The sequence below is a fragment of the Phyllobates terribilis genome, unplaced genomic scaffold (assembly GCF_046119375.1).
Source record: "Phyllobates terribilis strain yellow unplaced genomic scaffold, ASM4611937v1 Scaffold_4__5_contigs__length_816908805, whole genome shotgun sequence".
NCBI classification, from domain to species: domain Eukaryota; kingdom Metazoa; phylum Chordata; class Amphibia; order Anura; family Dendrobatidae; genus Phyllobates; species Phyllobates terribilis.
In genome coordinates, this window is record NW_027362764.1 from 731,141,206 (window position 1) to 731,168,422 (window position 27,217).

At 37.2% G+C, this 27,217-nt stretch overlaps 1 protein-coding gene across 7 annotated transcripts in view; it reads right to left on the bottom strand.

The window, feature by feature from the left end:
• Window positions 1-27,217, bottom strand: part of CSMD3 (CUB and Sushi multiple domains 3) — a 2,085,767-nt gene that overhangs the window by 1,184,551 nt on the left and 873,999 nt on the right. For 2 of the 7 annotated variants that reach the window (XM_073679789.1, XM_073679788.1), the window contains exon 7: window positions 23,522-23,599. The exons of the other annotated variants lie outside the window; for them this stretch is intronic. In XM_073679789.1, the coding sequence (XP_073535890.1) occupies window positions 23,522-23,599 (78 nt within the window). The remainder of the gene's footprint in view (window positions 1-23,521; window positions 23,600-27,217) is intronic. 7 annotated transcript variants of the gene reach the window in all.

Consider the following 27,217-nt stretch of genomic DNA (forward strand, 5'->3'; position numbering starts at 1 on the left):
ATAAAAATAAGCATACTACCTTACACCTTTGATGGTTTTGTCTTTATCACTTATTTCATATAAATTTCTGTAATGTGGAGTGACCTGTATTTTTTTTCCATTAAGTATTATCCTATGGAGATTAAACAACTGTTGTCTAGATGAAGTCAGTCTTCATTGTCTATTAAGGGTGTTTTGCATAAAACAGCTTTTGATCATATTTTTGTACTGACCACTTATGTATTTGAACATGTTAATCATGTTTCCCTTTAGGGCTCGCTCAAACGAGCGCATAACTCGGATGAGTGCTATGTGATATTTTATTGGATAGGAATCAGGCAAATGTTATACTATGGAGCAATACAGAAGTGAGTTTTTCTCTCATGCTGATTCAACATAAGGAAAAAAATCACAGAATGCTGGGAGTTGCTCAACAAATCGGATTCCTTGCACCCATTCAAGCCTATGAGTGTGTGTGAAACATTGAACTGCTTGGATACCATCAGAGTGGAGTCCAATTTATGTTGACACAGACAATGGAGAAGATGGGAATTTAATTTCTCCATCTTCTCGGCATCTGTGATACAATTTTTTCATGCGAGAGAATCGTATCACAGTAAACTGACACGCGGATCAAACTCTGATCAGAGCTTAAGCTGAGTGTCATTAGGATAATTGGTTCGATTCTCTCAGAAGACAGAATCATTACTAGTGTGAACGAGCCCTTAGACATCTCTTTTCAAGATTAAATAAATGTAGCTCTTTCAATCTTTCCCTACTAAAATCATACTTGCCCCTTATCATTTTTTTGGCTGCTATTTGAAATTTTTATAACTTGTGGGCATCCTTTTAATAATATTATATCCATTTCTGAGCTTCATTTTTAAGAAGAGATTGCGCTCAAGCTTTATAAAGCGTTAGTAGTATTGTATGTCCCTAGGATATGAATCCATGCATCTTTTAATGCATGACAATATCCTGCTGGCCTTAAAAGCCACTGATTGACATTGTGAGTGTGGGAATGCCACTCAGTCGGGTGCATTGTGAGGAAACACAGAAAGGGTTTTTTGTTCAAATGTCCATGCTGGTTTTTTGGTGTTTCACAAACCAGCCACAAGCAAATGAAGAATAAACAGCTTTTCAGTGCAGGCAAAACAAAGTAAGAAATTCTTAATAAAGTCTCTTTAGAGCCAGTCCAGGTCACACAGGCTGGATAGCATCCAGTATACCATCTCAGTCTGGATATAACACACAGGAGGCCTTCTCCCTCCACACACAAAGACCATGGGTCAAACAACAGACTCCATTTTAACATTTGTCCCACACCCAGAGGTGGGGTATGTGGGCAGCCAGATCCGCCCATCTCTCAGACTGCCCGTAAACCTGGCACATATGCACCAAACAAACCTCTTAGTTCTATGTGCACTAGAGCAATACACCAGTTTAACTTCACAGATGGCAATCACCTCTGTGAAACATACCTCCCTTCAACTATGTGTCCGGAAGCCAGTTTACAGTAGTCTATGATCTAAAAGAACACCCAGATCCTTCTCTACACGTGCCTTTCCTAGTTTTACTCCCCCCACAACATTATGCCTGCAGATTGTTAGTACCCAGATGATTAACATTAGGTTTATCCAAACTAAACCTCTCCTGCCAAGAGGATATCAAACACTCAGTTTATCTAAATCAGGTTATAACTTCCATAGATTACACTACAGTATACTACATTGCTTGAAGTCATCTGAAAAAACAGAAAGTTTATAAGCCCATATACTTTCTTGGAAGAGAGCAGTGCTAAGCTGAGAGCTTCTACTCTCTTGTTTTAGGTATTGATTATGTCTCAGAACCCCAACTTATGACATACCTTTATGACAAACAAAACATTTTCTAATACTTCAGTTAAACTTTAAATCAAACATGAAACAAACAGAAAAGAAATGTTTCAATGAGCTTGCTTCAAAAGTTAATATTTACTTATTATGAATTCATGATCCATTTACATAAAAAAATCAGTTATGCTTTTGCTTAAATAAATATAAAGCTCCAAATAAAGCTAAACATTAATAATTAAACAGTATTAATATGAACAAAGGCATACGAGATTAAGTAGAAAATATGAAAAAAACAACTAAACTTATGTAAATAAGCATCTATATGCATATCCCACCTAAATGAATAAAGAAAATAAGCCACAACATTAAGTCTAGTCAAGTGATCAAATCCATACACGAATATACTACTCAACATTGAAATTACAATACCATGAAGGGAAAGTCATGGAATTATGGAAACTGCAGAATCGATATACAGTACATCAGTTATCGCTTGCACATCCAAACAAGGTATTGTAATTAGAATTGTAATTAAGACAATGTATCAATTTTAAATATTAGAACCTGGATAATTTTTAAAAGTTTCAGTTCAAAAATATGTTATGTTTTGCAGGATAAGAAAAATGAAATGTATAATTTTGAACAACCCCTATTTGGATATGCAGTATATCTTTGTTCCACAGCAAGGAATACAGGATTGGCATGTATGATTGACAGCTTAGAAAAAGCTTTCAATTATTATTAAGTTTGATTGTGGTTGTATGTGAAAGTTATTAAAAAGATTTAAAAGTGATCCAAAGCTGGTAAGAATAGAATTCCAGACAATCCTAAGCATTTCTGGGAAAAAACAACCCAAGACAGTCAGACTCATCAATAAATGTCTCATTTCTGCTACTCTGTGTTCTTTTAGCGTACTGATAGAGTGAAGTATTATGATGCATTGTTAGGTGTCATTAAGATTTGCATTAACAACTAAGATTTTGGCAGCAAAAAAAAAATTCAGAATGCTTTGTAATCAAGGTCAAGCAAAAATGTCTAGGATTAAGTTTGGAACAAAATTAAAATTTAGCATTAAAACTCACATATGAGCCTCAGATTTACTTAAAGGGGTAGTCAAAGTTTTTAGAGTGTATGTATAATACGCCAAGTGTGAGCACCCCTTTAGGGATAAGAGATTCTAAACAATATAATACCCAAAGGGTAAATAGACCCTGTTTAAGAGATATACTAAAATATGACTTTTATTTATTTTCATTAAAAAAGTGGTCTATTCTTAAAATTACTATAGTGGACCTGTATTATTCCAATATTTAAGAGGGTTACCAACTGGAACACCCTCTAACAGCTACAGATATTCAACCCTTTTATGTATACATGCTTTCCTGTCTATATCATGGTTGCAGCCTATGATACTTTATGTATTCATCTATTTCATTTTCTTTCTTACAGGTACCACTTAAGATACTACAAAACACACATGCATATAGCTCTCCCAACCAGTTTTGCCTATACAGGCTTCCTCATAATCGCCTGGTGATAAAACATTCATTGTATAGAAACAACAACACACAGCCTAAGGCCATCTTTACACATTCAGTATTTGGTCAGTATTTTACATCAGTATTTGTAAGCCAAAACCAGAAGTGGAACAATTAGAAGAAAAGTATAATAGAAACACTTCACCATTTCTGCATTTATCACCCACTCTTGATTTTGGCTTACAAACATTGATGTATTATACTGACCAAATTCTGAACGTGACCTAAGGGGTTTTGTGAGGCATGGATGAAACTAGAAATACAGACTTTATAATTCACTAATTCACCGTTACATCCTAGTTTCAGTCAATTTTAACTCACACATTGTTAGGCCCCCTTCACACATCCATATAAAACCGGTACCGAAAAAAAACACTTCCGGTATCATCAGAGTTTTGAATCAGTGTGTCATCAGTACTTTTCCAGTATGGATAAAGAAAGAATGAAATTACAAAGCTTCTCCTATACTCTGCAATGTTAAACACATACAGCAGACGGATGGCACACGGATGACACACTGATGCCATCCGTGTGCTGTACAACATTTCACGGATCTATAGACTTGTATTGACCCTTGTCATCCATGCTGCCGGTAAAAAACAGACATGTCTCTATGAGTTTTGCATGGACACACGATGAGTGTAAAAACAAAACACGGACATGTGCACAGCAGCGAAGGCTATAGTGGGTACGTGTGGCATCCGAGAAAAAAAACTGATTTCACATGTACTGCAAACACGGACACGTGAAGGAGGCCTTAAGTGTCAATGGATAAAAAAAGTTCAGACAGACTAACTAATTTAGTGAAAAAAAAGGGATGAAAAAAAAAAACAGAAGCAAATAAAATACAACTAGGATGACAACTGAGGAAAACAAAATCGGTCCATTTCTCTCGGATGGTAACATTCACATCCATGTGTGAATATAGCACTGCAATCAATTTCTTTGCTCTGCTGATATATGATAATTGTGAGACCATGAGTAGCACATTGCGTTTTTCAGATGTTTGTAAAAAATAAGAATTTCTTACAAAATATGTAAAAACAAAATATAAGAATAAATATGTATAAAATAGAAGAAAAAAATGTAGATGATTAATTGTGATTTCCCTTCTCTTCTTACTGTGCGGCATTTTATTTTGTTGTGTTGAGTGTTCTTGATTTCCTTTTTTCTCTTTTGTGTGTTTTTTTAAATTGTTTTTCACTATCAACCTTCCCTTGTTTCTCTCTATTTAATTCCCAGACAACTTCTCTATCCAGCTGAGTATAAAAGCATCATGCTGTGCAGTACAGACAGCATTCCTGGCTTTAACAGAGCAACAAAAATAGCATTTGTGGGTTTCTGCTGCTTAGAAGTATCAGTATCGCCAAATCTTGAGACAAAGGCAACTTTTAGAGAACAATAAGCTTCTTCACAATGTGATTAAAAATATTTCATAAACTCATCGCTGATCTACCTCTACCTTTAGGAAATTGCTTGGAATGAGACTACATTCTTAATTCCTTAAGTTGCAGCAGTCAGTGCTAGTATATACAGTACAGACCAAAAGTTTGGACACACCTTCTCATTTAAAGATTTTTCTGTATTTTCATGACTATGAAAATTGTACATTCACACTAAAGGCATCAAAACTATGAATCAACACATGTGGAATTATATACTTAACAAAAAAGTGTGAAACAACTGAAAATATGTCTTATATTCTAGGTTCTTCAAAGTAGCCACCTTTTGCTTTGATGACTGCTTTGCACACTCTTGGCATTCTCTTGATGAGCTTCAAGAGGTAGTCACCAGAAATGGTCTTCCAACAATCTTGAATGAGTTTCCAGAGATGCTTAGCACTTGTTGCCCTTTTGCCTTCACTCTGCGGTCCAGCTCACCTCAAACCATCTCGATTGGATTCAGGTCTGATGACTGTGGAGGCCAGGTCATCTGGCATAGCACCCCATCACTCTCCTTCTTGGTCAAATAGCCCTTACACAGCCTGGAGGTGTGTTTGGGGTCATTGTCCTGTTGAAAAATAAATGATGGTCCAACTAAACGCAAACCGGATGGAATAGCATTCCGCTGCAAGATGCTGTGGTAGCAATGCTGGTTCAGTATGCCTTCAATTTTGAATTAATCCCAAACAGTGTCACCAGCAAAGCACCCCCACACCATCATACCTCCTCCTCCATGCTTCACGGTGGGAACCAGGCATGTAGAGTCCATACATTCACCTTTTCTGCGTCGCACAAAGACACGGTGGTTGGAACCAAAGATCTCAAATTTGGACTCATCAGACCAAGCACCGATTTCCACTGGTCTAATGTCCATTCCTTGTGTTCTTTAGCCCAAAAAGTCTCTTCTGCTTGTTGCCTGTCCTTAGCAGTGGTTTCCTAGCAGCTATTTTACCATGAAGGCCTGCTGCACAAAGTCTCCTCTTAACTGTTGTTGAAGAGATGTGTCTGCTGCTAGAACTCTGTGTGGCATTGACCTGGTCTCTAATCTGAGCTGCTGTTAACCTGCGATTTCGGAGGCTGGTGACTCGGATAAACTTATCCTCAGAAGCAGAGGTGACTCTTGGTCTTCCTTTCCTGGTGCGGTCCTCATGTGAGCCAGTTTCTTTGTAGCGCTTGATGGTTTTTGCAACTGCACTTGGGGACACTTTCAAAGTTTGCCCAATTTTTCGCACTGACTAACCTTCATTTCTTAAAGTAATGATGGCCACTCATTTTTCTTTACTTAGCTGCTTTTTTCTTGCCATAATACAAATTCTAACAGTCTATTCAGTAGGACTATCAGCTGTGTATCCACCTGACTTCTGCACAACACAACTGATGGCCCCAACCCCATTTATAAGGCAAGAAATCCCACTTATTAAACCTGACAGGGCACACCTGTGAAGTGAAAACCATTTCCGGTGACTACCTCTTGAAGCTCATCAAGAGAATGCCAAGAGTGTGCAAAACAGTCATCAAAGCAAAAGGTGGCTACTTTGAAGAACCTAGAATATAAGACATATTTTCAGTTGTTTCACACTTTTTTGTTAAGTATATAATTTCACATGTGTTAATTCATAGTTTTTATGCCTTCAGTGTGAATGTACAATTTTCATAGTCATGAAAATACAGAAAAATCTTAAAATGAGAAGGTGTGTCCAAACTTTTGGTCTGTACTGTATATAAAATGTCTACTTAAACATGTTGGCTGAAACCTACAAATCCTAGTTAAAGGGTTCCTTTTTTTTCAAAATGCAATCCCCTAAAGGATTGAAAATAACAAAACCATCTTTACTATTTCTCTACTGCTCCTGTGTTGCCTTTTTGCTGCTGACAGCCAATTGTTGCTCACTTTGAAACATGTGTGACATCTCAACTATACAAGGAGACTGCTGCACCAACCACTAGGGTTAGCATTCATGCCGAGGTAGGTGACACTATACAACTGGGCCTAGTTACTGGCAACAGGTGTGACATGATTGTCAGGTGTCTCATTATGTACATACATGGGAGAGATCTGTCAATCACCCTGAGTGGTGTGGCAAACAGCTGGGATAACTCCTAAGTAGTTAGGTCTCTCCCTATAGTCATCAGCTAGTTTTCCAAACCATGTTTTCTCTGAAATGTTGAAGCCCTTAGAAGAAAAGTTATACTTCGGTTGCAATTGTCCAGTCATGCTCTGAATCATGCTGCATGTGGTTTTTGGCAACATGGATCTACTTGATCATTTTTGGCTTTGATTCATGTTACATCTGGTTTTGCACAGTATGAAACTACTGGATCCTTTTAGGCGCTGATTCATGCTGCCTGTAGTTTTTGAAAGCATGAATATACTGGATCCTTTTAGGCTTTGATTCATGATGCATATGGTTTTGGGTAGCATGAATCTGCTGGATCATTTTAGGCTGTGATTCATGCTGCACTTGGTTTTGGGCAGAATGAATCTAGTGGATCTATATAAGTTCTGATTCATGCTGCATGAGGTTTTGCACAGTATGAATCTTCTGGATCCTTTTAGGCTCTGATTCATGCTACATGTGGTTTTTGGCAACATGAATCTACTTGATCATTTTTGGCTTTGATTCATGCTGTGTGTGTTTTTTGGCAGCATGAATCTGCTGATTATTTTATGTTCCAATTCATGCTGCATGTGGTTTTGCACAGTATGAATCTACTGGATCCTTTTAGGCTCTGATTCATGCTGCATGTGATTTTGGATAGCATGAATCTACTGGATCATTTAAGGCTGTGATTCATTCTGCATTTGGTTTTGAGCAGCATGAATCACTGGATCCTTTAAGGCTCCAATTGATGCTGCATGTGGTTTTGGCAGCATGAATCTAGTGGATCTATTTAGGCTTTGAATCATTCTGCATGTGGTTTTGGGCAGCATGAATCTAGTGCATTTATTTAGGCTTTGATTCATTCTGCGTGTGGTTTAGGACAGCATGAATCTAGTGGATCTATTTTGGCTTTGATTCATTCTGCATGTGGTTTTGGGGATCATGAATCTACTGGATCCTTGTAGGCTCTGATTCATGCTGCATGTGGTTTTGGGCAGCATGAATCTACTGGATTCTTTTAAAGGGTTTGTCAAATAATATCTATTTTTCATCATTTTTTATAATTTGCCAAAGTTAGGAGTCTGAATATGTGATCCCAACTAATGTTAAGAAAGGGTTTGGAGTCACTAATAAATGCCCTATCCTTTTTCAGAATGTGAGTGTCATTCACCTCTATGTTGAGGGGAAGCACATGCAAATATATATCTGAAACACTTTCTAACAAAAGCAAAAGACTAAACCATGCATGGATCTATCTAAGACTCAGAGAATTAAGGAGCACCATTTATGATTGGCTTCTTGTGATTCCCAACACGCCACTTTTGTCTTTATCATCCAAGACAGAAAGATAATAAACTGTGCAAATATGAACCTTTATTAGCTGACTCCATGTATATCATTTTCATGTGCTGGCATAGGCACAAATGAATGAATCAAATTATTTCAGACATTTTGCTACATTATTATGCAGCTTGGTTATGGTAATGTTGCTTGTATTAAAACTACAGCATAATAAAGTGCATTTACCAGTCCATGCACGTTCCGTGCCGTATATATCTGAATGTAATATGACTGCTTGCATAAAAAGTTTATTTTACAGTAAATTTTATTTCATATGCAAATACCAGGTGACCATATCAGGCTATTACGATTCTGGAAACTTGTGAATTTGGAATAAATGAGTATCTAATATTAATGCAAATCAGTATATATTTTATCCAACTTTAACAACTTTAATAAACATCAAGATGCATCAGAGAAAAACTTATAAATAGAAATTAATATTTTTCCGGGGTTTCATTTAAAAGTATTAAAAAAAAGATTCTATGCCATACAGTACATTGAGAAAAAGCCACAATTTTGTTGAGCAAAACATCTTAAAGGGGTAGTCCAATATTAAGTATTGTTTTCCAAAAAGCTTAGAAAATGTATAATAAATTTAATGACACTACGTTGTCTAAAAAAAGTACACCCTGAACAGTGAGAATGGGGAAACTGAAACTTTGGACCTTAAAGATTCATAGAACCATGGCTAGCTGTGAACTGAGGAATCAGATGATTGAACTTGAAACATAAGGTATCCTGTCGTCTCTTAATAAAAATAGCCCTTCTAACATAATTACATTGTCGACATGATGTCTTGGGGGTGTGCTAATCAGAAGAGGTCCTGGGGATAAAGCAGGTTGTAGGAGTTTCGCAAAGCTCTTATTCAGGAGCCACAATATGCCGACATGTTTGCTGAACCAGTGTACTGCAAAACTTTATTCTCAACTCTTACAGAACAGGGTCTACCATCTTTGCCATATGGGCATCAAATGTTTATTGCGATTTCATTAGTCCATGGTGGCATAACACAGTACTAATCCAAGGGCTGACATATTGTAATGTGTAGAGACAGTGTCCTAGTGCACTTATGTAACCAGAATTTGAATTCACATTTAATTAATTAAATACAATGGTGAAATACAACCTGGTATATCCCTTTAAGAAGGGAAATATTATTGCAATGACATTTGGCTTACATAGTCTTAAATATAAAAAAATTCATAAGCCACCATTCAACGTATGGTAGTAATAAATTAATGAATGTTGAAATTTACGAGAAGTAGTTTTTTATATTGGATCAATAGATCATTTTCTAAAGCATATATCACGTATCTTTACTTAATCCTTTTATTTTGTGTCATGAATTGTTATACATTAATACTGATGGGGATAATTTATGAGGAACCTGTAAAATACGTATGTATTTACAGTATATATATATATATATATATATATATATATTTATATATTCAGTACAGACCAAAAGTTTGGACACACCTTCTTATTTAAAGATTTTTCTGTATTTTCATGACTATGAAAATTGTACATTCACACTGAAGGCATCAAAACTATGAATTAACAAATGTGGAATTATATACTTAACAAAAAAGTGTGAAACAACTGAGAATATGTCTTATATTCTAGGTTCTTCAAAGTAGCCACCTTTTGCTTTGATGACTGCTTTGCACACTCTTGGCATTCTCTTGATGAGCTTTGGCAGGCAGTCTACTACACACACTGCCTGCCTAACTTCTGCCTAGCACTCATCATATGTAACTGGATAAGTCCTCAGAAGGACTGTTAGTTCAGATGGATATATATATGTTGTGGAATACCTATACTAACAGGACGTTCAATGGACCCTCTTGAACTATATGCACTGAAGTCTGCGACATACATGGCCTGCCTGTCTAACTTCTGCTATCACCACTGAATATAAGCAGCTGGATCAGTCCTGGTATGCATGGCACCCCCTAATCCCCTATCCTGGTATGAATGTCACCCTTCATCCCCAATCCTGGTATGCATGGCACCTCTCACCCCCCAATCCTGGTATGCATGGTCCCCTCACCCCTCAAGCCTGGTATGTGTGGTACCCCTCATCCGGGTATGCATGGTCCCCTCACCCCCCCAATCCTGATATGCAAGGTCCCCTCACCCCACAATCCTGGTATGCATGGTCCCCTCACTCCCCAATCCTGGTATGCATGGTACCCAGTATCTTGGTATGCATGGTTCCCTCACCCCCCAATCCTGATATGCATGGTACCCTCACCCCACAATCCTGGTATGCATGGTACCCCTCATCCCCCCAATCCTGGTATGCTAGGTACCTCTCATCTCCCAATCCTGGTATATATGGCACTCCTCACCCTTCATTCCTGGTATGCATGGCACCCCTTAAATCCCATTCCTGGTATGTATGGCACCCCTCATCTCTTTCACGCTGCACTCATACAAAAAAATAAACACTTATATTCACTTTTCTTCCCTTTGCTCCAGCGCTGCTGTGTCCTGTTCTGCCAGGGGAGGAGTGCGGCGCCGGAGTATGCGCGTGCCCATACCGTGCAAATGTATCTTCAGTAAAATGGCACCAGATAACGCTATGTGCATGCACCGATTCCGGTGCCCTCACTCCTGCCCCGGTCTCGGGCGAAGAGAGGCTCCGCGGCAATGCTCCTCCCAGTCAGGTAAGTATGTAAGTATGGCGCCAGAGATCACGGTATGCGTTCAGTGTCTATGCATACCGTGATCTCCGGCACCATACACACTCCTCTTACCTGCAACGGCTCCATGTGTTCTTCTGTCTGGAGCCAGACTGCGAAGGCATGTCGCGCTTGCGCAGTCTATAAAGGCTTCAGGCAGAGACACGCATCCCTAGTTATATTATTAATGTTGTGGAATACCTATACTAACTATAAATAAACAAATCTCTCCCTAGCTCAGCAGCACCTCTCCCTACTCTGCCTGATTCCGGGGTACACTGTGACGAGCATGGCGGCACTATATCTTATATAGACCTGATGACACTGTGCGGCCAGTCAATCACTGTAATGCCCACAACCAACATGGCTACGGTATTACAGTGCGTGTAAGGCAATCCCTGCATGTTAATTGGCTCTCTAAAGAGCGCCAAACATGCAGGGAGGGGACCTGAGTTCCCTCTCGAGCAACCCTGAAATGCTCGCCGAGTGCTGAGCTTGTCGAGCACCGTGATGCTCGGGCGAGTACCGAGCAGTGGCGAGCATGTTCGCTCATTACTAGTAATCATCATCACACAGCGTGATAAGTGACAAATCCCTTAATTCAGTGTATCATCTCCAACCTCAGCTTACCTCAAATTACATATCAAAAATCTGCTGACTGATTCCCTGTCAGACTTTATCTGCTTCAATGAATAAGTCAGGAGAATATCTGAATAATGTTGTTTTTTGTGGGCAATTTTGACAGAACCCGTTCATGGAGTGGTCAACTAAGAGCAGAAGTATATGTGAACCCATCCTAAGTTATAATAGACGAGACACAGAACATGCCAAAGGAGTATCCTTTTAGTATAACTTTGGGTGGTAAAATTAGTATATTTTTAATGTATTATTAAGCATACCTTTCAATTCAAGAGAGTTCCACAAAAAATGTATTTTTTTTACAATGAAAGTTTATAGTCTTCAGTAGCGGGTGTCTATGATTGACACGTAAATCAGTAGATCTTTCCAATAAAAATTTCACATTTAGTGTAAAAACGTGATGTGGTAGGAACTGAGCCTAAGCAAGCAAGGAATATGTAGATGACAGCCGTGAAGCCCAAGGTTATAACCTGAAAAAATTTAATAAATACATAATTCACATCAATACTTTGTGAATAACTAGGAAGCAACTTGTGTGTGATGTTAGCACAAGTTTACTTAAATAATCAAAATATAATTAGCATTAGTTCTGCCTTGGGATAGATTTGTAAGCAAAATATATAGCACCATTGAAAATGATATGACAGTTCAGACATTTGTGAAGTTCATATTAGTAATGTTTTCCTTCCTAAATTCGACAGCCGATTGGGAAATCTATATTTCCCCAGAGATCTTGTAATTGACAACATGAGCTTGTTATACATAGCATGTCATTTTGCTCTTTTTGTACCATGTGCTGTTTGCTTAGTTCTAAATGGATATTTTCCAGTTCATGAATTCAGATTACTGAACATGCTTATTTTGTTTCCGAAAATAGTGGGACATCAGAAGAGATATTTTATGTGATATAGCTGGACCGAGTCAGAATAGAATATTCAAGCGTAAGAATTCAATTTCAGAAGGATAGATTTAATGTTCTTTTAATTATAATTAATGTTGTTATTAATGAATATGATTTGAAACAATTTGTACCTGGGAATTTTTTTTTATTAAAAATAGAAATATCATGATATCAATCTCCAACATATGCCTTAGATAGTAAGACATTTCATTTTGGGAGCCTTGAAATTAAGACATCTTATCAGAAATGTTGAGATATTAGAATCAATTTAACACAAATTTAATTTGTCTTGAATTTTAGAAATTCGAATATTGAACAATTTGCGACTAACACTTTATACAAAGCAGAAAATAGTATCAGTTGGAGAAGCCGTGGTCTTGCCTATAATGCCTTGTAGCTATCTCATCACATGATATAGCACAGCCAATCAAGAGGGACTATCACAATTAATTATAAAAGCCAAGGCAGGTAATGCATCAGCCATTTAAGGGTAACTCTGGACAGTTAGAGGACATCAGAATTTAGAAAAAAAGAAATAATAGGGAAATACAGCTTTAAAACATTGAATAAATGTTAAAGATACTGTGTGTAACAGGACATCAGTGAAAACAGCTCCTGTCCATTTAGACTAGCCATATACTATCTATAAAGGTCACTTTGATATTAGTAAGATCATTTTTGCATTGAAGATCTAAAAAGGGGTTGGATACAGTTCTAGGGGACTTTCGAGTGTAGCACATGTATTTTCAGTGCATTTGGAGGTATTGCAAAATTTGTGATTTGTGACAAATCAATTGTTAGAACCTTGCTGTTAGGTTTTTTTTCCTTTGCTGGTCACATGACCTTGTTGGCCTATTTAATCCTGCTCCGCCCTTCTGGCTTTGCTGGACTTCATTGTATATCTACTTTCTAGCTAGCCTGTGCTCTGTATCTAGCTCTGTTAGTTTGCTTGGTCTACGGACCTCTATGTTCTATCTATTTTGTTTGTTCGTCTGTCTGCTACTATTTCTGTTAGGAGGTGTCCCATATTCCTCCCAGTCCTTAGTACTTGTAGGGATTCCCTCCCCACATCTATAGGTCTCCGTACAGACTAGATTAGGACTTTAGCAGGTCTGATCGCAGGATCAGGTTCCCTGTTACATCGTAGGGATTCAGCTGAGTCCTATAGTAGGGACAGATCTCCTCTCTTTCCTTAGCTTTGGTAGCAGAACATAACAGTAAGTCCAGCCCCTCCGGTGGTGGAGGACGGGGAATATGAAATTTCTCGCATCCTTGACTCTAGACGGTATAGAGGTAGTTTGCAGTATCTTGTGGCCTGGAAAGGTTTCGGACCCGAGGATAACTCTTGGGTGAGGTCAGATGATGTTTCCGCGTCCAGACTTATCAGAGCGTTTCACAGGAGATTTCCTGATAAGCCTGGTCCTAGGGGATCCGGAGGATCCTCTTAGAAGGGGGGGTACTGTTAGAACCTTGCTGTTAGGTTTTTTTTCCTTTGCTGGTCACATGACCTTGTTGGCCTATTTAATCCTGCTCCGCCCTTCTGGCTTTGCTGGACTTCATTGTATATCTACTTTCTAGCTAGCCTGTGCTCTGTATCTAGCTCTGTTAGTTTGCTTGGTCTACGGACCTCTATGTTCTATCTATTTTGTTTGTTCGTCTGTCTGCTACTATTTCTGTTAGGAGGTGTCCCATATTCCTCCCAGTCCTTAGTACTTGTAGGGATTCCCTCCCCACATCTATAGGTCTCCGTACAGACTAGATTAGGACTTTAGCAGGTCTGATCGCAGGATCAGGTTCCCTGTTACATCGTAGGGATTCAGCTGAGTCCTATAGTAGGGACAGATCTCCTCTCTTTCCTTAGCTTTGGTAGCAGAACATAACATCAATTTCACGTATATCTAATTTCAAAAGATTTTCTCATCTCTGTGAATAAAAGATACCATAGTGGTAAATGACTGGTACCCAATCAACTGCAAATATGTTGATGGTTTTTATTTTCGTTATTTGAGGTCAATTATTGTTTTAAATTCTTGCCCTATTGAATGAATCTCAGGTAAAGTAACTGGCCTACCATGAGTGAGTTGCAAACCACATGTTTACTGCTAAAAGGGCTCTTTATAATTAGTGTAACGCCCTTTCTTTACATTAAAAAGTATCTGACACCTGCCTGTGGCTGCTTTTTATTTTTAAGAAAACAGTGGGCAGCCACAGTGGACTTTAGTAAATATAAACTATTAACTTTTAGCATTGCTACTTCCTATAGGTGGCACTACAGTTCTAGTTCTCTTCCTCTCTGAAGAGACAATTTGCATATTTCCCAGAGGTGCATTGCAGCTTAAAAGTTTCTTCACCTTGACATGCCTAATATGTCACTCTACGCAAGGAGAAAGTTACCCCTTGGATACCTGTCAGACGCCTCTCACCCAGACAAACCATATCTCAAACTTTGCACTGACGAGGGGCAGTACCCCGAAACACAGAGTCTGCATATTGAAATTTTGGTTTTGGCTACTATCCTAAGTCATTTGACAAGGCTCGTTAAAGGGTCGATATTGACTTTTAGGATTACTACTTCCTATAGGTGGCAATAGAGTTCTAGTCCTCTTCCTCTCTGAAGAGACAATTAACAAAAAACATAAAATGACCACTTTTCCAGCAAAATAAGGGCACTAATTCTGGTTTTCAGGATCCTCAATGTGAAAGATTGAGATTTCCAATGTTATTGTGATATCTTGTACTTTGAAGTAAACAAGCACTGCTGCATCAGTTACTAAGCAATTACCCATCGGCAACATCATTAGAGCGGTTAGCATATGGTGACATAACTAGATTTGGCAGTACTGGTTTAGTTCAGGGCACAAAATATCACAATCACATACAGTAAGTCTGCTCATTGATGTGCATTATGCCACATATTACCACTGTAGACTAGTCAGCCATGACGTGACTGCAGGAAGCCTGTATCGAAGGAAGACCAAACCATAGAAGAAGAAAGTAAAGTGGCAAGACAGGTGCAAAAATGACTCTAAATTAAGTGTATATACACTAAATTTAGGTGATATGAATCGAACATTCTACCAAAAGTGACCAAATATGCCCGAATCTAATTTTGTGAGATTCTCTCAACTCTACTATCTATGTATCTATGTATCTATGTATCTATCTATCTATCTATCTATCTATCTATCTGATACAAGAGATGCAACCTTATCATATCAACTTTTTTTTCTATTATGAATGCCTTCAGCAGTGTAATAGCTGATTTAATTTGTGTTGCCAAGGCTACATTCTAGGAAACATAAATATTTCTTTCTGCAGTAATTGCGGTACTATAGTGGAAATCATTAGCACACGTACTGAACTTTCCAAACATAGTGTTGTATATTAGTACCCACAGTACAAATTGGAACACACGATGGATGCAATTTTCTCGCCAACATCAACATAATGGACAGTAGCATCTAGATCTCCATGAATTATAAATAGTGGAGGGTCTGGGACTACAAATTAATGTCAACCTTTGATGCACTCAGAACCAGAATGATTATGTCACGTAGATTTATGTCCCTCTACATCACTTGAAAAGGACCTGTCACTTGCCATTATTATGTAATTGTTTAATCTGGTGTAAATGCTGCTGCTCTCTCGAATCTGGTAAAACCAAAGAAATGAGCTGGAGTATAAGTTGATATACCTGCAATGTGTTAAAGCACATTCATCCTGTGGCCATTTTACAAACAAAGCCCAATAAAAAAAACAAAATGAGCATATACCCTGTAGTAAGTAAATAACTAAATAGTAATTGTACATGTAAATAACATATGGTACTTAGTTAACACTATTTTAATCAAAAAATCTTAAAAGTCATCCCACCGCATCAAGGTATCTATTACTATTTACTTACTACAGGGTGTATGCTCATTTTGTTTTTATCTTGGGTTTTGTCTTTTGAATATATTGTTTTTTGCTCCTGCAAATCTCCATTCAGGAAATAAGACCCCCTCTCTTCACTTTACATAAAACTAGTCTAATACTCAAGTAGACGCTCACAGAAAACAGTTGTGGATACCACCTTGGTTAACTAGACTAAATAACATACTAGGAAGAGAGGCCATATCTCATCAATAGAGAGGTGCAGGAACAAAAACAAAACAATGCAACATACAGGGGAACAGTGGCATTTACACAAGTAAACAAAAATATATATTTATGACAAGTGAAAAATGAAAGGCCCTTTTTAAGAAATGTGCACCTCAGTAATTACATGGGAACTTTTTAAATATGGCCCAGATCTAAATCAGTGGACAATTCAACTTTCATTCTCCTTATTTATGAACTGCTTCAACCATGTACTGCTGCAACTGTTGACTCTTCCACTAACATTTAAAGAAGTTGTCCACTACTTTTTCATTGAAGCCCTATCTGTAGTAAGTACTTACTTGTAGTTCTGTCCGTCTGTAGTGGTCACCGCGGGGAACTACACATCCGCCTCCTGCAGGACTCCAGCCGATCAAACATTGATGCCATATCTTACGGATAGGGCATCAATGAAAAAGTAGTGGACAACTTCTTTAAGATTCTGTTTTGCATCACATTTTGTGCAATACTACTGCGTCCTATTCTGTATCAATGTGCGTACAATTCAGAAACGGTGTTAAACTATGGACAATGAAGAGACCTAAATCTATGAATATTCTTTATCTAAATACAGCATTTGTCTTCTTCACTTCTTCAATTATCTATTAAAAGGTATCAAAGACTGAGGACAAAGAATTTTTAACTTTTTGATATACTGGCTAATACAATACTAAGGTATGTTCTCGTTAGACAAACTAATAACTATCATCAATTTTCAAAAGGATGACTGATATATCCAAAAATGTCTGACATGTCAGATACACATAAGAATATTTGATCGGTGAAGACCTGGAAGTTTCTTGCATTTGGACTTAGCAATCAGAAGGCTATGGCCATGACAATTTAGGTTAACGCATCTATTGATTTTACAAGAGAACTGGAAACTTGAGCAGAATAGGAATAAAGCATAATGTACACATCTCTCTTTTATAATGGAGTGGGTTACTTATGAAGGTTACGGGTCCCCCAATTTAAGCTAGAACAGCTCTAACTCAGCCAATTCATGAACAATGTTACAGAGATAACCATTTATTTTTAAGGAGCCATGTAGAAATAAGCAAATTGATTTGATGCAAATTTGTGTCAAATTATAGGAAATTTGATGTACCCATCAAATTCAAAGAAATTGTGATTTTATTCATGCAAATCGTCTCAAAATACCCACCACCATTTTACCCTATGCAGAAGATTACATAAGCCATAGAAGGCTCACATGACCTCAGGTGCTCCCACTTGGGATGCCCCATAATGCCTTATAGCTATCACATCACGTTATAGTACAGCCAATATGACAGCTATTTTGTAATGAACCTTTGTAGTAGTCTCACGGCTCACAGCTTAGCAATAGACATAAGGAGTAGTGTTGAGCGAGTATGTTCTATTAACCCTTTCGCCGAGTATGCTCGGGCCGAGCTCCGAGTATTTATAGCTGCTCGGTGATGTGGTTGAATCGCTCCCGTGTGCATGATTTGCCACTGTTTGACAGTTTTATTACATGTGAGGAATGTTTATTTCTTACACATACCTCACATGTAATTAAGCTGTCAAACAGTTGCAAATCATGCACACGGGAGCGATTTAACCTGATCACCGAGCAGCTGTAAATACTCGGAGCTCGGCCTGAGCATACCCAGACAGAACATACTCGCTCAACCCTAATAAGGAGAGCTAGTTTTAAAACACTGAATAAACATTACATATAGTGTGTGTAACAAGACAGCAGTGAAAAACAGCTATCATCCATTTACCCACAGCCAAACATGTTGAGGTCATTTTGTCATTACTAAGCTGGGTTTGAGATGAAAAAAAGATTAAAAAGTGCTTACTACAGTACTTGGAGACTTCAGAGTTTTACACACATCTTTTAAGGGAAAATGAAGCTTTTTCAGTGCTTGCAATTTGCAGTGAATTTATTCACTGAGAATGCAAATTTTCTGGAAAAATTTGACAAACTGGTAAATTAGAATTTCAAGAGATCAGATCATTTCTAGATTCATGTAATATTACGCTTTCACTGCATCTTTCCCAGCAATAAAAGCATATGTCATGATTCAGACCTACTTTAGGTATCATCATCATGAGACAACAAAATTTGCTAAAAACTTTAGGACTTTTTGAAGTTTTAGAATTTTTTATTAGGGAAATTGACGCTCGATTCATGCCACACAAACAAAGGGCAGCAAATATCAGAACTTGGCTGTACAATTGCATCCAGGTATGTTTCCTGTGAACTACTACAGCATTTCAGAGATCGCATTATCTGAAGAGCCATCTGGGGACTATAGGGAGAGATTTGACCATTATAGCGCCTTCCCCGACCAACTTCTTACCGATCTGCTACAGTTCATTGACAGGTCTCTCCCTATGTACACTACACAACTCTTCAAACTATCTTTTCTCTGAAATGCCAGAGCATTTCAGAGAAAAAACATACCTCTCTACAATTATGCAGCCAGGCTCTCACTCAAGCCAATTGTGGTTTGGGCAGCATTAATCTAGTTACACATTCCCTTTTATTATGGAAAATTAGGCAATCATCAACTGCCATACAACTCTTTCTATTTCTAGTGTTTTGCTCTGCATATTTATGATTAATATTTCTGAATTTCAAATGTTTATCACTGATCCTACATGAGCTGTCATAGGCCGATGGTGTATATATTTGCTCTACACATTCTTAGCCATGTAGCTAACATTATGGACAAGATACTGTATGTACATTAATCTGTATGTAATGCTGCTTATGTGATCTGATTTACACTAGCATGTGAATATTTAAAACTATGAACTTTATTAGTTAACAAGTAAAAAAGATAGTGTATAACAGTGTATTAAAAACCTTTAGGACAGGCAGCAATTAAACCTGTATAGGCAATTAATTATTTTACAGAGCACTTATTAAACAAGATGTAGTGATGATATACCTATTAAAGTAGTCTAAAATGTGCCTACAGAATGGATTTTCACCTTTACAGATATAGAACACTAGACCAAATATTAAATAGGGAAAGAAAACCTCCTCTTAGATGTTTCAATGGAATGCTGTGGATTCTCAAGGAGTGAGACTTTTGAGGCTCCTAACCCCTTGAGGAAGCTAAAGCTGAATGGCAAAACAACTATGATTGGGTTGTATTTGTCAAGATGCGTTCTGCAGGTTAATTTATGAATACTGTAATAGGTAAACTATAAGTACAGTGAATCATGTTTTACAAGTCATCTATTTAATAATTACTGGTATATGGTACCGATATTTCTAGCTGAATACTATAGTTTATGTTTTAAATATTCACATACTAGTATGCAGCAGATTACACAAGCTTCATTAGTAGTGTGGAAAATTGATAATATTTTATTTTCTTATTTCTGTTCTGTTTCTTATTCAAGCCTGTTAGGAATTATTAATTAATTAGTCACTTTTTGGTTTTCTATTTGATCTCCATGTATGACCACTGTTTGAATAGGTAACCTAGTTAAATAGGTTGAAAAAAGACGCTAGTCCATCAAGTTCTATCTTTATCCATCATTTCTAAATTCTTTATCACTAGATTATTTATAACTCACAATGACATTTCTTGTGAGAAACGCTCCAGCCCTTTTTTAAAAACCCTTTTCTACTACTACTTGTTGTTGAGTATTCCACAGTCTGACTACTCTAACTGTAAAGAACCCTTTCCTACTTAGCTGGTGGAATGACCTTTTCTCCTCACATAATGAGTGTCCCCTGGTCCTCTGTAAATTCTTTGGATGGAATAAGTCATGCTCCAATTCTTTGTCCTGATAAGTTTTCCTTTGGGACCCCTTGAATTCTGTTTGCAAACTATTTTGCTTTAACCATAGCAATTGAACTAACCGCGAACCCAGTGCACATCCAGTATCATCCTCTTATTCAGTCACATAAAACCTCTTAAAACAGGCTATTTATCATAAGTAGCTGCACAAACTAATTCCTGCTTTGTATCTCTTAAGACATCTGCATCAAAGCTTTCAGAATGTTTTCATTTCCATTATTCAATTATTCAATTTCCTCCAGCCATGTACTCTTTTAGAGCAATCACTGCTGGGTAATTCTTCCACTCCTACCACTAAACCTATCCTCATTAATGAAGTTAATAAGCTCTACACTGTTTAATGTCAAGTTTGCATTCACATAATACTTCCATCACAAGTGTTTTTTTCTCTATTTTTTTGGTGTAGTGAATGAAGCTTGAACAAATTGCTTGTGCTCTCATGGATAAGTATGGGATTATTGTCTTTTTACATCAGTTCAGGCAACACATGGAACAATTTCTGTCATATACTGTACACTAGATGTTTATCGTGACGTAGAATAAATATAAGACTGAACTTAGGTTCCTAATCTGTCGTGAGTTCAACAGACTATTCAATGGAGGATCCTAGTTTATTATGCAAATTATTGCTTGATGATTGGTGAAGGTTCATTTATTGGTGACTCCAGACAATGACCTATTTTAAACATGACCCAGCGTTCTTCAAATAACCTTTCAGAAAATTGGTCAGCAAAGAATGTGCCCAAACATATTTCATGTTAGAAATATATGTTCTGTGGGTCACCATGGGAAGGCTACGATTTAATCTGATGTTAAAAAGAAGGTCCAAGGTAGTTACAGACTCATTTCTAAAGGTTTCATTGTGTAGCACATCCCAGCTTCATAACAAAGCATTAGACTAGAGATTAACGTATCAGGCAAAATTGGCATTCGCCTGTTTACACAGATTTTCCTTGGAAGTTCAATATGCAGTAAAGTTATTTTCTGCATATATAATGTTCCTTATAATGCTCTAGGATCTCTTCAGACACCAGAGCATAATAAATGCAACATATGCAAAATGAAAAAAAAATCATTATGCTCACCTTACCGCTTACCTCTCCGGACCCTCCGCTCCTCACTGTCAGCCATCCTGTCCTTGCTGAATCTTCTGATCACCACCACTCATGCTGAAATCCCCAGGCCTCTCACACTAGGGAGAGACTTTAATCTGTGATGGGATACAGGAGAGTTCTGCATATACGTGAGAGATCGTGACGTCATTGCGTATGGATTCTGCAGAAAAGTACCGGGCCTCATTAGAGTAGAAAATCCCAGCCTACCATGAGAGATCCAAGGATTTCAGAATGAGTGGTGATGATTATCCCCAGCTTCTTAGCTAATATGGATATAGAGTGACCAGGTCAAGGAATATTGCAATGTGATATTTGGACCTTCTTGAAGAAATTATTTTTAACCCCTTAATGACCATAAATATTTATTTTTATTGACCTGAGATATAAGTGAATAGCATCCCCAAAAGAGTGAAAATGCAGCAGCTATCAGCTGTACAATATAGCTGACACCCAGTTGCATCTGCCACAATTGGTGTTGGCACCAGTCATGGCTTATTAACCTCTTTTATGCTGAAGTCAATAGTGAATTGGTCATCTAGATGGCTAAAAGAGTGAGGAGGCTCCCTATTTAACTCTATTGGCTCCCTGAAATCATGAGTGTGTGGTCCTGATGCTTTCCATGGCAATTCAGTGCCAAATAACGGCCATACAGTCTGTCAACTATAGTGACCTGTTCAAAAGTTAACAACATTTAGGTGGTAAAAATAAAAAATGTTCATTCCGGTCATGCCAATTTGCCTTAAATCTTAAAAAGCATCTCAATGATTAATAAACTACCTGACAGCAGTTTTAAATATTTTGAGGGGTTCTGTTTTTAAAATGGTGCAACTTTTGTGGGATTTCCAGTATATGGATCCCCAAAGTCATTTCAGAACTGAATAGGTCGCTAAAAAATGAGTTTTTTACATTTCCTTCCAAAAGTGAAAAATTGCTGCTACATTTTTAAACCTGCTAACATCCTAACAAAATAAAATAACATTTTATAGATGGTGTTGATGTAAAGCAGACATGGGGTAAATGTTATTTTATTAACTATTTAGCTTGATATGACTATCTGGATTAATGGAATAATCATTCAAAATTTGAAAATTGCTATTTTTAATTTTTTTTTGTCAAGTTTCTGATATTTCTTATAAATAAATGCAAATCACATGGACCTAAATTTACCATTAACATAAAGTATAATGTGTCACGAAAATACTATCTCAAAATCCCTGGATATATTGAAACATTCCAAAGTTATTACCCCATAAAGTGAAACATGAAACATTGTTGATTTGAAAAATTTGGCCTGCTCACTAAAGGATATTGTAATAATACGTTGGATTTAGGTTTTCCATAAACAAAAAATATATCATTGTAAACTCTGATCTTGTCAAGAAAAGAATTTATGTCTTAACAGTGTCTGTTTTCTCTGCTTTAGAAATGCCGTGCCTGTTTCTTCTAATTAACTGTAAAATACATTTTTTATATCTCATGTTTATTTACGTAAAAAATGCAATTGCCAATACCATGAAATAAAAAGAAACAAATTGAATACATTTAAAAAAATTCTTAAAACTTGCAAATGTAAAATAAATCTTAGGGTACTTGAAGAACCATATTTCCTTTTCACAAATTATAAGGTTTATTAGTAGCTGATGAATGAGCAAATGACAAGTGTATCCCAGTTAAAAATCCAGAAATCCACAAGGATTGGAGACCATAGTCTGTGTAAACAGAAAGAAAAGTTTTCCAATTGCATCTTTGCTTGCGTTGACTACCGCAGGTTCAAAATCTGATACTTCCTGTGTTCAAAAATGTTCATGTAAGCAGATCCCAAAAGACCAAACAAAAAAAAACATAAATTGTATAACCCTAATGTGAGACCATAATGTTAGAAAGAATAACATGCAGGCTAAAGGTAAAAAAAATATATACATTTGCATTAAACAATGCTTTAATAACAAGAATAAACACAGACACAAAAGGTCAATGATGCACCAAAAGTAGAAACGAAAATGGGTACACTCACAGATAGAAAACTTGCTGCTGATGTCTTTCCCTGGAAACAATTTAAATCCTCTAGACTTAAAATCTATGGACCTTTTCACTATTTAGGAAAACAAAGAAGAACATGTATAAGGTAAAACAGTCTAGTTGAATCATTTTTCTTAAAGCTTGCAAATGTCATCATTTCTTTTGAACTGTTTACAAAAAAAATGTAAAAAGTGCAAAAATACATTTTGCTCAATATTTGGACAGTTCTGTGTAGTAGACTTTGCAATGACTTCACCTTGGAACGTTCTGCTTTTTTTTTTTTTTTTTTTGAGTATTTATGGCCTTGTAAAAGGCAATGCTCTTATGATCTTTCATGTGGGCTGTCAGTCAATTGATTTTAAGAACTACCATGTTTTTATTAGCTTTAGATAATATTGTCTGTAAACAGAACTAAACATAGGTTGCATTCTAACCTTATGTATTAAAATAGGATGATATACAAATGGAGGAAAATTTTGGTTGACAGTTCTGGTACAAATAAACATACATCCACAGCCTGTTTGCTGCTGTATCATTATCTATATTTTGCCTATATGCCTAATGTTAAAATATTGGAGTAGATATTAACCCCTTCATGCATATAAACATAACTCTATGTCTTATGCTGGGGTTATTATGTGAAGGGAGCCCAAGAGCTGAGCTCCTCCCACACATGGCTGATGCCAGCATCAGTCTCTAACAGCCCCGCTGCTGCTGTTAACCATTTAGATACCATATTTAAATTATTCCACACCCAGTGTGGGCACCAGGTAAGATAACAGGGAACAGTAAGATACTATGACAGCCGGGAGCCTGCTGAAGACCCCTGTCACTGCCATCTTGGTCCTCCTCTGAAGCTCAGATATGAGCTGAGCTTTGAATAAGACAGTGATTTTCATTATATACTGCAATACTTTGGTATCATAATATATGGTACAGGCTATCAGACAATCGCATGTTCAAGTCACTCAAGGGTCCAAAAAATAAAGTGAAAAAAAAAATGTTTTTTAAATTTCAAAAAATCAAATAAAAATCTAAAAATTCAAATCACCTTCTCTCTTCCCCATTATGTCTGTAAAAGTCTGATTTATCAAAATATAAAATCTGAATATTAATTGCTGTAACGGAGTAAAAGTTTAAATGATGGAAAATAATTTTTTAGGCTCCCTAAAAATAGCAATAAAAAGTGATCAAAATATCTTATGGACCCCGATATGAGAAGAATAGAAATGTAAGCTTGCTACTCAAAAAACAAACCCTTAGCCAGCTAACTTGATACAAAGTACAAACATTACAGATTTTGTAAAGTAGCGACAAAAATGAAAAATTTTCAGAATTTCTTTTATCAATGAAAGAAAAAAAAGGACTGCAATTGTACTCAACTAGAGAATTTAATTTTTAGGTCAATTCTACTATGCAATAAATACATTAAAATAAATAAAATAAAAAAAACTATGGTGGAATTTTCCACCATTTCACTCAACCTGGAATTTTTTTCCTGTTACATTTTATGGTAAAATGAAGAGTGTCATTTAAAAAAACAATTCATCCTGCAAGAAAAACATGTCCGCATAAAGCTATTTTGAGGGAAAAATTAAAAAGTTATGGCTCTATAGAACAAGAGGAAGAAAAACCTAAAGTGCAAAAAAACTGAAAATTTACCGGAAGTTAAGGGGTTATAATTGTATCGTTATTTCATTAGGTTTGACTAGTAATCTGGTACCTAAATAATATCATACTTAGTGAGTTGTACAGATCTATTAAATAAGTAGGTAATTATTTTACCGTAATTTGTTTTGTTTTTCTGCAGCATTTTTTACCAACTTTCTATTATCAACATAAAAAGATACAAGTCATCAATATTCTAATTGAAGTAGTAGTTTTATCATAAAAAGAGACAGGAGAACCTTCACTAACATCAGTTGATTTCCATGATTCCTGACAGTCTGGCAAACTACTTTTTTGACAGAAGTTCATGTTTACTGTAGCAGCACTAGAGAGAAATTGTATTATTAAGCTGCCTAAATGCAAAGACAACCAAAATGATTAAAAATGTGGATGGCATCTCCCGACTCTTCTCTAACAACTGGTGTTGGGAAAAAGTAGGATTGGGCATGCTGAACTTCAACATGCCTGTTCCCTTGTTCTAAAGGTGTATTGGTAAATATCTGGTTATAAACAACTGACTATTTACAAGGACAATATTTAGAGCCTAGTAAATAGGTTCAAATTTTGGCGTATTTGAAAAAAAAAATTGATTTGCAAAGAGAGATATAATGTAATACATGGTCCCTCATCCTGATGATCGCAAGTCACATGTGACTTTTGTGCATATGCTATGTGGCTTACAGCTGTCCGCTTTCCCAGCACATTAGTGCTGGGTATAGCAGACAGCCATAAGCAGAATGAAGTAGAAGAGGAGGACAAGTCATGACCAGGTTAATGCTGCCTCCTCCTCCTTGCTGGTGATGTCACTCTCTCTGACTCTGTCTCCTGATGTGTCTGTGCTACACACTCAACATTCCTACACAGTAAGAGAACACCGGCAGTCACAAAAATGAGCTGAAAGTACAAAGCAGAATTTTCAAGAGCTATCTCCACTGCTTATTAAATGAATGCTAGTGGCAGCAGGTGCAGACAGTGGGACTGCTATAAACAGCAGTAGGCTGTTTCTATCCATGATATCTAATGCTGCTGATGAACAGTTTCACTCCCTGTGAAGGGCCATTACTAGCATATTACTCACTTGAAAAACTGTGATCACAGCAGATTTCCCCCCACGCCACAATCAGTTCAAAAATACACTCCCCTGTGTCTGCTTACAGTGTAGGCACATAGTATGAGAATGCAGAGCTGTGTTCAGTAGGAGAGAGCTGAAGGATTTATGGCTCTTTCCCCCTCACTCAGATAAGCAGCACATGTGTTCACTAAACCATGTTGGCCCCCAAAGTGACCCCAAAAGTGTGAAAAGTACATAATATAGCAAACTCTTCAGGTAAGCACCTTCCTTCCCCCAATGTGTCCAGCACTGGTTCTGCCACTACTACAGTTCCGATGTTGTGTCTAGAGTGATAAAGTTGCATCAACTCATCACCCCTCTAGCAGTCACTGAGGTCAGAGCTCCTGCAGAGGTTGAGATCAGTGATTGGCTAGAAATTTGACACAGGCTGTTGATGTGATATCACACCTCTAGTAACAAAACCAGTATCACAGCAGTGACGGAAGCTGGCACTGGACCCCGGTGGGTGAGTACCGGTTGAGTTTATTATATATACTTTACACACTTTGGGGCCACTTTATTAAAAGTGGCTAATCCCTTTAAGAATGGCAGAACTAAGAATCAGTGATCTGATGAGGGATGCTGTTATCTGTATGTCACTTCTGTTTGAGAGATTTTATAACTATATGTGCATCAAGAGTAGGGGTATAATTGATGTAGTACAGAATCAGTCTGAGGAAGAATTCAGACACCCATATATCACAGTTTGTTAAGTATGGACTGCAACAGGTCTACAGACCCAAACTTGATAGCCTTAAATCAAAGATCCAGTGGGACTGTCCTGAATTTGGCAACTATCTCCCTAGAGGTAGAGGCTATGTCCCAGCTTTAGTTGCATCTGTCCTCTCAGGACACAGACATTGCTGAATATGATGGTGGAGAAGGGAACCCTCAGATCCCCACTCCAGTCTA